At 38.1% G+C, this 13,886-nt stretch overlaps 1 protein-coding gene across 13 annotated transcripts in view; it reads right to left on the reverse strand.

Annotated features, from left to right (window-relative positions):
- PUM1 (pumilio RNA binding family member 1) overlaps positions 1-13,886 on the reverse strand; it is a 126,168-nt gene that overhangs the window by 64,700 nt on the left and 47,582 nt on the right. For 9 of the 13 annotated variants that reach the window (XR_008557080.1, XM_054721427.1, XM_008147960.3 and 6 more), the window contains 2 exons: positions 9,525-9,633; positions 8,379-8,557 (listed from right to left, as the gene is read on the reverse strand). The exons of the other annotated variants lie outside the window; for them this stretch is intronic. Coding sequence is in view for 8 of the 9 variants with exons in the window: in XM_054721427.1 (XP_054577402.1) it covers positions 8,379-8,557; positions 9,525-9,633 (288 nt within the window). In the remaining variant the exon portion in view is untranslated. The remainder of the gene's footprint in view (positions 1-8,378; positions 8,558-9,524; positions 9,634-13,886) is intronic. 13 annotated transcript variants of the gene reach the window in all.

The following is a 13,886-nucleotide window of genomic DNA, read 5'->3' on the forward strand; positions in this document are numbered from 1 at the left end:
AAACACACGCTCTCAGAGTAGTTCTTAAAGATCTCTAGCCCAGAAAGGGGGGCTCATACCTTGACATGCTTAGACCTTTCAACTGCCAGTTCAGAGCCCACTGTGCTTTCAAAATCATGCTCTGTTCAAATGCAACACAGAAAAAGGAAGATGGCATGGCTAATATGAACAAAGGAACATATACAAGAAGGATATGCCACTCGTTTCATGTGGCATCAAGATGATAAATTGCAGTTTTAGCAACCATTGAGATGTAACTTTCACAGCAGAATCTTCAAAGTATAAGACTGTCAGTGGTTCAAAAGGAGTGAGTGACAGCCAGTTAAGCACCACAATGAAATCCCTAAGCAGAGATGAAAATATGACAGGATTATGGAGACAGAAAGATGTTTCAAGATGTCCAGAGACAATAGCTCCCTCCTACTACAAAAGCAAAACTGACAGAAGCTGTGTATTCATTTTCATATCCCCAACACTAAATACAGTGCCTGGCAGAAGTTTAGAAACTATGACAAAGAAAACTGAATGGCCACAAAATTCCTACAAAACTGAACTGCTAAAAGAAGGATCCTTCCATTGTCAGTTAAGAATCCCATAGTTGGAGAAATGGTCTAGATAACAAACAGCTCTACATAAATTAGACACCATTGATGTCAATAATAAAAGAGTATTAGAAGGATTACCCAACTAACACACCTAAATCATCTTCCACAAATCTACAAGTCACTGGCTTGGAAGGAGCAGTTCAGCTCCAATTCCTCATAAATTCAAAAGGTCTGTGTGCGAAAATGGGAAGATAATGGGATAAAGAAGTAGTTGGAAGTTTTGCTAACAAGAAATCGGGTGAAAGCGACACTCACCAAATCAAGGAATGCTGTGTGTTAACTTTCCTCAGTGACCCTTTACAAGGGCTTGCTGAGAAGCTGCTCAGCTGATCTGGAAGCCAACTCCTCTGGCCTGAAAATGTGGCCTCTGATAATTTACATTCCCAATTACTGCCAAAGGTTAGGTTTTTCAAACGTAGCCCTGGGGTAGGCTGTTTTTCACCAAAATTATACAGTCCATTCAACTAAAATATAGTTGTCTGGTTTTCTACTCTGAGTAGCAATGCCTCAGAAGAATAGTAGGTTCCTTTTATTTGAAGGCAGGGGCTCCAAGGGAATCTTCCATTTCTTGATGTGGATGCAAGGGAGTTTTTCATTTTGTGGAAATTCATAACGATAAACATTTATGACTTATACACTTTCCGATACACATATTTCTCTTTTTTTAAAATATATTTTTATTGATTTCAGAGAGGAAGGGAGAGGGAGAGAGAGATAGAAACATCAATGATGAGAGAGAATCATTGACTGGCTGCCTCCTGCACTCCCCCTACTAGGGATCGAGTCTGCAACCCAGGCATGTGCCCTTGACCGGAATCAAACCCAGGACCCTTGAGTCCTCAGGCCAGCGCTCTATCCACTGAGCCAAACCTGCCAGGGCCATAAGTCATATTTCAATTCTAAGTTTTCTTAGGAGAAAAAAGTTCAGCAAATCAACAATTTTAAATAAGAATAATTGACATGAAGTCTGATTTCTAAATAAGAGAATACAGGGTTCAGGATCATAAAAATGGTCTCAGAAATGTGATGGCTGTAAAAAGAGGAAAAGAGTATAAATGAGCTGGTACATTTTATGGGATTTAAATTTTTTCTTTTAATATTTAAGGTGCCTGTAACTACATGGTATTTAAGAAAGTATTAACCCAGGTAGCACAGAATCTACATTCTATCTCAACTGCTAACACTTACGGGTCACAAGGCTTTGGAAGGTTATTAAACTTGAACCTTAAAACAGGGATAATTTTGTTTAAAACAGAGTAGTTACAAACATCAGTGAAATAATACAAGTATAAAAGTTTTATAAAGTATAATCATGTTATACAAAGGTAATATATTAGTAAAAGCTATGAACTAGGATGTATTTATGTACCATTATCTATGATACCAAAATTAAAATCTTAAATGCCCCAATTAAGTGGTTTAACTAAATAAGTATATAGTCAATCTGACCCTACCAGGACACTGTCATTTTCCACAATGCAATGGCTCTATGATTAGTGTTGGGTATCACATTCTTTTTAAAATTTACAAGTGTCTGGGCTCACTCCCAGAGTGTCTGACTTAATTGGTCTACACCGGCTCCCACAAATGTTATAAACAGCTCTCCAGTAACTCCGATAAGCAGTCACAATTAAGAACCAATTTAATTAAGTCCAACATAAATTATCATACATATAGAGTTTATGCTTTGCTTTTTTGTCACATATTACCTAGTACATAACAGTACTGGAAAGTCTATTCAGTAAATGAAAGAAAAAACAAAAAGGATTAATAGCATCTTTTTATTGTGGGTTTCAATGTTAACCCAAACCTGTAGTATTCAAACACAGGCTTCAGTGAGTGCTCAAAATGCAAGTGGCCAAACCCAATCAAAATCTCAAGAGTGGGGCCAAGAAGGGTTCTGTGAGACCCAGATCTTAAGAGGCAGAGGGAAGAATATGTTCCATTGCTAGACATTAAAGAACTGAGATAAGAAGAGACTGAGCGAAGAGCTATATATTGTAGAAATCATAGTACATCCACTTAAGGCTCAGCTTCCTCAAAAGCCTCATGTAACAGGAGGAATATTTCAGAGAATATCTATTAATTCTGAGTGAAGTCAGAGAAATGAGAATTGAATTTCTTCTCTTACTGCAGTGATCTTACCACAAAGCTCCATATGGCAGAAGTTACATTCAATAAAATAATCTTCCTCCCCTTTTTAAAAAAGAATGTTTAACATAATTGCTCGACACACTGAGTCCAGAAATAACATCATTAACTAAAAAGGTGGTTTCTCCTGTATACATTTGCCTGGTTTTGGGTGTATTTTTTTTCCCCCCCAAATCTTCCTCAAGGAGTGAGGATATTTTTTCCCACTGATTTTTAGAGAGACAGTGGAAAGGAGGAGGGTGGAAAAGAGAGAAAGAGAGAGGAGAAACAGAAACATCGATGTGAGAGATACACATGGATTGGTTGCCTCTTGCACCAGCCTGGACCAGAGGCGTGGATCGAAATTCCAACCTAAATACACGTCCTTGACCAGGAATCAAACACACACACACACACACACACACACACACACACACACACACACACACACGCGCGCGCGCGCGCGCGCCCTCAACTTCCCCTTCATGGGCCAATGCTCTAAACACTGAGCAACACCGGTCACGGTCATTTGTCTGTTTTTTACAAAATGCAAAAAAACAATACTGAAATGTTAATTTCCTTTTAAAGTTCAACAGTTTATAGCTCCATCATTAATTTTAAAAAATTAAATATTAAAAAATTAGTAAAAGCTTGAAATTACTAGCCATGTGAACTACTCTTTTAAATTGGCATATTACCTATTGTGAGGAACTTGACTAACCAGTATGGCATAATAGAAAACAGTATTGTTAAGAACTGAAATTAGAATAAAGTTTGAATCCAGGCACCATCACTTCCCTTCAAAGCTTCGTTTTTTTCATCTATAAATTCAGGGCCAAAGGTTACCTCAAAGGGTTGTTTCAAGGATTAAAAATAAGGCAATTCATGAAAGTGCAATTCTTTAAAAAAAAAAACAAAACACCTTAGCAGTACTTTATCCAATTTTCGTTTTTTGCCACTGCCTTTTTCAAACAAATCCACCCTCATCTCTACTTTCCCAAAGCTTCAAAATTGCTAGACAGCTCATGTCCCCTTGTTCCCCCGTCCCCCGCCCCCCTGCAAAGAAACTGTTACAGAATCAAGCCACCACCAACTACATTTCATCAAATCGGAGACACCATCAATTTATGCTGCTAAAAAGGAAATACTGACAATTAAACTATGACATACTAACATTTGAAAGATGCATCCCAACTTCAAAATGAACAAAGTAAGGAAGGAGGTGTGCACTTTAGAAAGAGTGAAACACAAACTATACCAGGCTCTGCTTAAATGATCACCAAATTCCTGGTATGCAGAAAGGAAAACAAGAGTGTGGCCCTCTGCTGTGACACCACCATATCCAAGAGAAAAAGAAAATGTATCTTACATAGGTAAAATGCTATTTATTATTACAAAAATGAAAAACAAAAACTGGTTTTCAAAAAGGTGTTTTTTTAACTTTTTATCTAGTCAATGTCTAAAAGCTTGACACTGCAAAGTACAACATGTACATTTCTTGTTCAAGGGAAGCTCAAATCTGAAGGAACCCCACCCTGCAAATAAGTTTCTCAATTTGATCCATAGCTTCCTGGTAATTTAAACTTCCAAGAAAATTATGTCTGATAGTAGTAAAGTCAGACTTTAATGTACATACAAAATCACCTGAGGGACTTATCAAAATGCAGATTCTGATTCAATAGGTCTGGGGTAGAGTCTGAGATGCTACATTTTTATTCCCAGGTGATGATGATGCTATTGGCCCATGGACTTTGAGGAGCAAGATTTTATAAAGTTGACAAAGCATTTTTTAAATATATCACCTAGCCATATGAATTAGACTTTTGGTGTTTTAATTATCCACATTTTGCAGATGAGAAAATTGAGATCCAGTTGAGACTTAAACCCCTGACTTCTATCTGCATTACACTGCACAAAGTTTTTAAAGTAGCACTGGTTACCTAAAATAAATGCAGTGGAGTCTGGAAAAGCAAGTCATCAAGTTGTATGACCCAAATGAATTGCTATGAGTGTGCATGCATCCTCCAGGTCAGAAGACAGAAAGGACTTCCCAAAATGTTTTTTCTAAAAATCTTTCTTCCAAGGTTAGGGTGGTCTTCATCCTAACCCAAGTTTACAGTGGTCTTTCTTATTTCCCTGGGCCCCATAAACCTTTAGCAGAAGGATAGCCCTGGCCAGTGTAGCTCAATTGGTTGAGTCTTATCCTATGCACCAAAAGATTGCTGGTTTGATTCCCGATCAGGGAACAAGCCTGAGTTGTGAGCTCGGTCCCCAGTGGGGGGTATGCAGGAGGCAGCCAATCAATGATTCTCTCTCATCAATGATGTTTCTATCTCCCTCTCCCTTCCTCTCTGAAATCAATAAAAATATATTAAATAAGTAAATAAATAACTTGACCCTGGCTTAACTGGTCTTCTGAGGTTTCCTATTCTGAAAACTGCTATCCTGAAGTCCCTGGTTCCTATGTGCAATACCACCAAAAATTTACAGTATTAAGAACAAAATACTGCTGTCGAATTCTTATTGTCAGCTGAAAGTACTCTTATCACGGAAGCCGTAAGTACTAAACTGAATCCATTTGCACAATCAAATGAACCTTAAAAGGCTAGACAAGAGTTAAATACCTTCATTCAAGTTGCAATCAGTAAACAACCTAACTGAAAATGGAAAACCACTGTACAATGAGTAGATTACTTTGGTTCTAAACTTCCTTTAACTGAAAAATTCATCAGAGCCTGGATTATCTGTTGTCAGTATCTGAGAATGACCACTTAGTACTTGTTTTGAGGTCTATCTACATTCATTCGGTCATCAGAAATGATGTTTTCAGCTCTAAGGAGACTCAAATGAGGCTTCTCCGTGGCTTATGGAGGTAATGCTGGTACAACCACCCAAAAAGTAAAAACACCTGAGTGCTCTGACCCATAAGCCACCCATTACCCACCCTTTAGTACAATTAGCTATAAGCAGCAGATATTCTTTTTGGCCTCTGAACTCAACACTTTGAAGGACAGGTTAGTTGTGTGTGTTTTTTTAAGTTCAACTTTTCCAAGAAGATGCATGCATATCATGACAACCAAAAAGTGACTAAGGTTTCCATGACCAGAACTTTGGTCAGATGTCATCCTAACCAACAGGCAGAGCAAAAGCCAGGTTAGGTATAAGATCAGCAGGATACAACCACAAAGCGAAAAAGTAATTCACTCATCCTCAAGCATCAATCCACTATTGAATATGCCAATGTTGTAGCTTGATGTCACTGATCAGTCCTCCTATAACATCCTTTTTAGATCAGCGGTCGCCAACCTTTTGGACCTCGCGGACCACCAGTGGTCCCAGTCTGTGGACCACTGGTTGGCGACCGCTGCTTTAGATGGCACCCATGTCAAAATATGGAATATTTCATTACCCACGACCTTCCTCTGAGAAGAAGCTGGAACACAGATGTACAGAATTTTCATTTATCCTAATGCAAACCTCAGAACCTCAGTAGATTATCTGACTGTTAGCGAGTACAATTTTCCAACCTCTGTCCTGAGGTCTTAACTTCTGGTAATAATATTTTAAGAGCTAAAAATCATCAGCCAAGACAACAAAGGATGACAGTTGCCTTCACAAATACAAATGCAAGACACAATGCAAAAGATACAGCTTTGTCACAGAATAATGTAACAATTGTTCAAAAAGAGAAAAACAGACAAAAATATTAATTCAATCCCAGAGCTTTATCTTTCTCTTTATTTCAATTATTTTTCTACCTCCTGCAAACCTCACAGTAACCCAGGCACATGCCACCTTGGATAATGCACAAGAATTAAAAACTGATCACACACATAACACAGTTCCAGTTTACCACAGTAACAACTTACCTACACACAAGACTAACTTTTCCCCTACAGTAAATAACTAAAAGTTATAGGCAGGAATAGACAGCACTTCCTATGAGAAATCTGGGTTCATGAGATAAAAATGTATGAGGACAAAAAAAAAGAGGTAAACTAGGGATAAGGTGAAAGAAGAGAAGTAGTTAACATCATTCTTCCCATGACAATAGGCAAATGATCATTTTTGCCTGATCCCATTCCCACATCCAAAGGGTAGATCCTGTTCTTCCCAAGCAGCCTCTTGGGAAGGTTCAAATTAAAAGACTTTTCCTATCTGATCCACAAGCCACTAAATCTGACCTCCGTCTTTACAGTGTCAAAAGACTGAAAAAAACACTCAAGTCAGCTTCGGAATGGCTAGTTCTCAAGACTAAGACAAAAGCCCCAGTTTAGTTCCTTGATCTTCCTAAGAGTTGTTATAAAAGATCCTCTTCTGGCTAAATCCCTCACACCAAACTTCTAAGTGTGGAGCTGAGAGAAAACCAAACCAGTCTCTTAAAGAAGTTCATTTCATTTTTTTCTGGTTTTTCTACTAATTAAAAGCTCTAGGTCATGTCAATGTCAGTTGAAGCAACACCTTAGATGTGCCTAGAATAAAGCTAACTCTGTGTATGCCTGATTCTCTTCAGGCCAACCAAGTCAACAATCATTCATTTAATACCACTAACATATTAAAGAATTGTACTTTGACACTTGAGGAAGCTGCACCAAAAACGAACTACTGTTACTCTAAAGAAGTTTCGAGTGGAATGGGGGAAATAGGACCAAGCCTCTAACACATAGCAACAGATATATGCCAATAAAAATATTGACAACAAATGCTATATGATAAAGATAGTTATGGAGGAAAAATTATTATGATTTGAAGGAAAAAATATTTCTTAAATTATTGCCAACAAGTACTATTAGACCAAAAAGACTTCAGGGAGAAAGAGCTTTAAAAATGTACAAAACAAACTGACCTGGGAAAAAAGGAGGGGAAACAGAGTCATGGGGCCTCTCATGGCCTTCCTATCACAGATGAGGAAGTCACAGATGAGGAAGACTCAAATGTTTCCATCTTAAGACTTCTAGATCTAGAAAGTCGAAGCCATAGAAAGGGCTAGTTTTGAGAAAGGCTATCAAGGATGCCTGAGGAGGACTGCTTAGACTTAAAAGGGAAGAGGCTATAGACAGGCAAGCTGCTTTGACTAAAATGGCATCAAAGTGGTCAGTGGTGATGGACACACAAAAATTACAGATATAGAATTAACAAAATTTTTAATTTTTTAATTTCCTGACAGGCTGGGTGTGAGAAGTATAGCAGTTCAAAGAAGGTAAAAGATCATTCTATAATTAAAACCTAGCTAACAAAACAAGAATGATCCTACATAGCTGATCCATTTTAAGGGTTCTTGGGTGCTGACAAATCACTGCTCTCCAATCTATTCACTACTGACACCAGTTTCAGCTTTCTTTTTTCAAATTCCTACTCTTATGTACTTTTGTTGTTTTAAATTAAAAATGGTATTTTCTGGTAGACCAATGAACTGAAATCTAGATTTCAGTTCCTACCTCACATTACTATCAATGTGTCCCCAAAAAAATATCATTTCTCTATGTTTAATAGTTTGGTTTACATCCCCTACTAATTTTAATAAGTGTTTTTATAATACCCTCTAATTAGTGCTGTGAATATCTAAGGAAACTAAACAGGCATGTTTTGTTTTGGGGGTTAAAAAAAGAGAGATATAGGAACAAGTTCCTCAAGCCAACTTACAAATCCTCCTTTTCTTAGACAGGAATCTCCCGGGGATGAGCTCAACACATACTCCACCATGCTAACGCCTAGTCCCCCACTCTCCGACCGTGGGGACAGTACAGAATTGACCTCACTGTTCACATGGAAACTCTGACCAGGTCTTCTCTGCACCATGATTGGCTGGGAAACTGAATGATCTACAAAAAAGATACACAAGCATGATACAGTGCAGCCAGAGGCTCAAACAAATTATGAGTGATGTCTCAAGGATAAACCAATGACTGGGAATCAGGAAACCTGCTATGGTCAGTTGAGCCAAAACCTCCTATTGTGTTTTTCCCTAAGTATAATATATAAATAACTAAGAAAACGGAACACACCCCTCATATATCCAGGATAGCAGAGCAATATAGCAGTTCACATAACTGGTTTTCCTAGCTAAGTCAGTAAATTAATGTTTGCTCCTTTCAAGTGGTAGAATTTCTTTTTTTAATGTATTTTATTGGTGATATTACTAAAACAAAATATGGTTTTACTGCCCTTTTTAAATATAATTTGATTCTTCTGATGACTTGCTGTTATCTGAGGTTCCATTCTTATACTGTGCTATATATAACAGCACATCAGCTTTTGGATTTTCTGTCTCCTTCCTCCCAGTGATCTATCATTTCTTTCTGCTGTCAGTGTGTCTGCCTCTACAAGTTCTCCCATCCCTCTTCAAGGGTAATCTGTCAGAAGAGCATCTGTGCCCAGTGACTTGATTTGGCTTCATCCACATTCACAGATAGATCATCCCATACATGTTATGCAGGGGGGCAAGGGGTGGAAAAAGAAGCATGACTTCAAATGGCAGGCATGGATTTTCTAATTCTAAGTATGCTGACAGCAGTACAGAACAAGAAGTTATAGCTGAAATTATGGTCATTTCAAATAAGACCATTCCCCTGTGGCTAGCACTTCAATAAAATACTGAAGATTTGATTTTGCTTAATTATGTTTTAATAAATTATATCACATAAGCTCCTTCATGGTAATTATATTACAGAACAGGACACTGCTTGACATGCTTATGTCACTGATGTACAATTTATGACTTGCCAATTGCTGAGGAAAGGAGCTCTAAGACAGGCATAAATCACAGTACAGATGCTAGATCTAGATTACCTGATGTTCCCCAGGCACTGTCTCGCCATTGATCACCCAGGAATATTCCTTTTGGTCCATCTTTGCTGGATTCATCTGTTTCCCAAAACTTTTTACCTGGCAAGAGCTGCTGCAAATTAAAAATAATAGACGCTTTTAAAGAATTCATAAAGGATGAAAGTACAGCAGTCAACACTTTCTTTTAGACAAGGGTACTGAAGATGCTCACGTGCCCTGAAAGTTTTTAATCACAGTGTTCTGGCTACACAGATTGTGGTCAGAACACTATTGTACATTTGGCAAAAGTCACAGAGAGGTCTTTGGCCAGGGTGGCAGGTTGGGGAGGGCGCTGCACAGATCAGGCCATCACAATAGAGGCTCAGCTTAAATATCTAGAATTTTTCACTTCACCTATGCCAAGATTTTTTAAAGGGGGGGAAGGGGACTCATATTAGACCTATTAGCTAACTGCTTGCTAAGAAGTTTCTTACTGAAAAAAGAAAAATACCTACAACTAACTACTAAAACACTTTTGCCTACATGTGTACTAACTGACCATACAAAGTTACTCAGAATGCTACAGGCAAAATCCACCTCCTTTATACACAGAGATTCTGTTAACTAAAAAACTTCCATCACCAGAAAGAAAAACCACAAACAAAAAAAACTTCCCAACCACATCATTAATCTATTCCAAAATTTTGGAAAGACAGAACAGCTGTCTTTCCCCATTACTGGAAGAGAAATAAAATCTCCTAACCTCAATTAATTTTAACAATACTTAGTAATGCCATTAAAGTGACTTCACAAAACATTCTATACTTCGTAGAAATGCAGGCATCACTGGCCATAAACTTACAACGTGAGAACTTTAAACTAACTTCAACCAAAGAAATGCAAAGTAGCCTTCAAGCAAAACACAGTACAGTTTTACACAAGAGCAAAGCAATCGTGACAAGAGTTACAAAATAAAATTCCACTAGAATGCCATCATTCTTCATTCTGGTCATCAGCTTTACTTACTAAAATGTCCCTCTTTATTTCCTCTAATTATGTTTTCATTTCAGCTCCTACTAGTCAGACAAGAAACTCAGGTGTTTGAGACAGTACTTAATCACTGCTTTTGAGCATAAATGAGCACACCTGGAGAGTTGAATGTCTCAGAGGTAGACAGTTAAAAACCAGGAAGCACAAAACGTTTGCTCTCCTCGATAATAAATGTCTTTATCTTTCCGATTTAAAACCCATAATCCAATGATAATGGAGGAATAACTCAACTTTGCCCTCACTAAAATAAATCTCAACTTTCCAAACAGAAATTCTACGTTTCTCAACATAATTTAAATCTAGTTAATCCAGCTCTATAAATCTGATAGACATGGGCTATTACCTCCTAGACCCGTGGTCGGCAAACTGCGGCTCACGAGCCACATGCGGCTCTTTGGCCCCTTGAATGTGGCTCTTCCACAAAATACCACGGCCTGGGCGAGTCTATTTTGAAGAAGTGGCGTTAGAAGAAGTTTAAGTTTAAAAAATTTGGCTCTCAAAAAGAAATTTCAATCGTTGTACTGTTGATATTTGGCTCTGATAACTAATGAGTCTGCCGACCACTGTCCTAGACCAAAGCAGTTTCCCACACTTTTCTCTTCAGGTCCTAATTTATTTCTAAGCCAACAAGATCATGACAGAATACAGATTTGGGTCTGGCATTTTAATACACAGAAGCATAGATTTGCTTGAAGATAAGCAGTTATAAGCAGTCAATTCCTAGTGAGCCCCTTGGGTTCATTCTTAGGAGGAAACAAGGAGAGAGCTGATCTGTTAACTGGAGATTTGGGAAGCAGGGGAGGAACGAACAAGAGCCCAGACCATAGCTAAGGAGTGGAATAAGGAAGCCTTAGACCAGACAACTTGGATGTGTGTCCTAGGACAAATCATTGAACTATCCTGGGTGCCTCATTCTCTTTGTACTGATAAAGGAAATATTTTCCAAATCGTTGGGATGATTAGAAGTTTTGTTGATGAATGCCTAGCACAATGCCTGCCACATAGTAGGTTCTCAATAAATGTATTCAATGGCATTACATCAAGGCAAAATAGCTGTAAATCACAGAAGGGACACTGAAAATTAATGAGAACTACTCAAGCACAATTCAAGAATTCTTGTTTTTAAACAACTTCTCCTTTTAGTCTCAAAAATGCCCTCTCAGAAGATTACAAACAGAATTTACTTCCCTATTGGTTTGTCCCTTTCCAACTAACATTTTGATTTTTCTCCTCCATTTTGTAGGGAGTGTGAGCAAACAGAAGTCCCATCAACTTCTCCTCTGTACCAGAACAATGTCAGCATAAGGGACACCTCACTAGTTGGTTTATTTGTGGAAAGAGAGCAAAGGTGATCAAAAATATTCATTATAGTGCTCATCCCTCTCTACACAAATTGGAAAATCTTTATTCAAAGCTCAAGGAAAAGATTCTGTAAGTACCAAACTCCATGTGCAAAATAATATAATCTGTCCATAGTTGGTCAAATTGCTTACTGAGAGTAGCAGTCCTTGAACTCAAGACTTCAAAAATGGCTTCTGAAATCCTGTCATCTTTCACTGTAGCTTGCCAGGCTGTCATAACACAAAGCTAGCAAAAGCAGGTGAACATATAAACAAGGCTGTTTCCAGATGAAATTCTCTCAAAGGAAACAACCATACTAGTACAACATAGAAAGGTACTAAAAAGTGAAGATTCTATTTCAAAGTAGGGATAAATGCAACAAATCTCATAGAAACACACATCAAAACTCATGACCCTAGTCAGATACCAAGAGGCCATATCTCCCACTATTAACAATTGGTATAAATATAAATCCTAAGTAGATTCTAGGAACAGCCCCAAAAGTACTAGAACTCCTTATGCTTTGGCAAAGTGGCAACAAGAAGATCCAATTACTATTATCAATGAAAACAGCAGGCACTGATAAGGCAAGTCTGTAAGAGATCATGAAAAAGGAGGTGGGAGAGAGGATGGCAGCATGCTGATTCTGGGAGAAAAAAAGGTAGAAATTATGGGGTGCAAGAGTCCTCTGCAAGTGGAAAGGAAAGGAAAAGTACTGCACCAAAGTACTTGAGCAAAAACAGAAGCAAACTTCTTCAGAGTCTCTGGATCTTACACAGAACCTAATATTTACTTCTTTTCTCCAAAACATACCCATCCCCACTCCTCAGGTGTGTGGTTAGCAGCATTTGAAAGGATTCCTCTGGTAATCTCCTTCCCTTTACTGTGGGCTAGACCTTGTGACTTTGCTTCTATGGAATAACATAAGGCAAAAGTGATGGGTTGTCTCTCTCAAGGTTGTTATAAAAAACTGACCAGTCTTGCTTCTACTTCTCTCTCTTACCCTCTTCATCTATCTTGCATGCTCCCTTTGATGAAGCTAGCTGCTGGAACCACGAGAGGTCACTGGACATCAAGTCATTATGAATTGAGGCCCTCAGTCCAACAACTTGTGAGGAACTTAATCCTGACATCAACTATGTGAGTGAGCTTGGAGGCAGACTTTTCGCCAATTGACTTTAAGATGGCTGCAGCTCACAAGGGACTCTACAATAGAGGTTTTTGCAAAGCTATGACTGGGTTCTTAACCTCCAGAAACTGTGAGGCTTACACTGTGTTGTTTTAAGCCACTAAATTTTGGGGTAATTTGTCATGTAGCAATAGGTAACATACGGTTGTCAATATATAGTGTTTTCTTATATTCAAAATACTTCTTTAAGAGTTTGGCTTCAAGAAGCACTTCTTGTTCTAGTTCTAATATCCAAAATCCAAGTACTTTTGAATTTGGAAAAAATTATATCCATTCCATTTCATGTTCTCCCTACTAGCCCTTATTTTAAAAATAAATGGCTTTTTTAAATTCTCCTAAATCAAATCAACTCAGAGACGTTAAGCTCACTGAGAATTAGTAGCAATCACATATTCAAGAGTCAACTAAAATACATTACTGCTCAAATCTGATCATAGTAAAAGGAGCTATACTATAATCTACTGAATTATACAGCAAAGTGATGTTGAGTATCCAGCTGTTATTTCAAATTCAGCAGCAACTTTCTGGAGGTTATGCCATCCACAGTGCTGGCTAAAACATCCTAGGATTCACCAACCCACTGGCACAAATGCCAGGAGCTGCCAAACCTTCACTTAAACCACACCTCCAATTCAATCACCAAAAACTGAAGTGCAACTAGTGGATGAAAAGAGAGTCACTGCTTACCCCATCAAGAACTTGGAAATAAATACTGCTCTTTGACAGAACAGTATTTGACAGAAGATCACAGCAGAGGTTTACAAACTTCACTTTAAAAAAAATATTAGGTAATAAGAGGATTAAAA

The sequence above is a fragment of the Eptesicus fuscus genome, chromosome 9 (assembly GCF_027574615.1).
Source record: "Eptesicus fuscus isolate TK198812 chromosome 9, DD_ASM_mEF_20220401, whole genome shotgun sequence".
Lineage (NCBI taxonomy): Eukaryota > Metazoa > Chordata > Mammalia > Chiroptera > Vespertilionidae > Eptesicus > Eptesicus fuscus.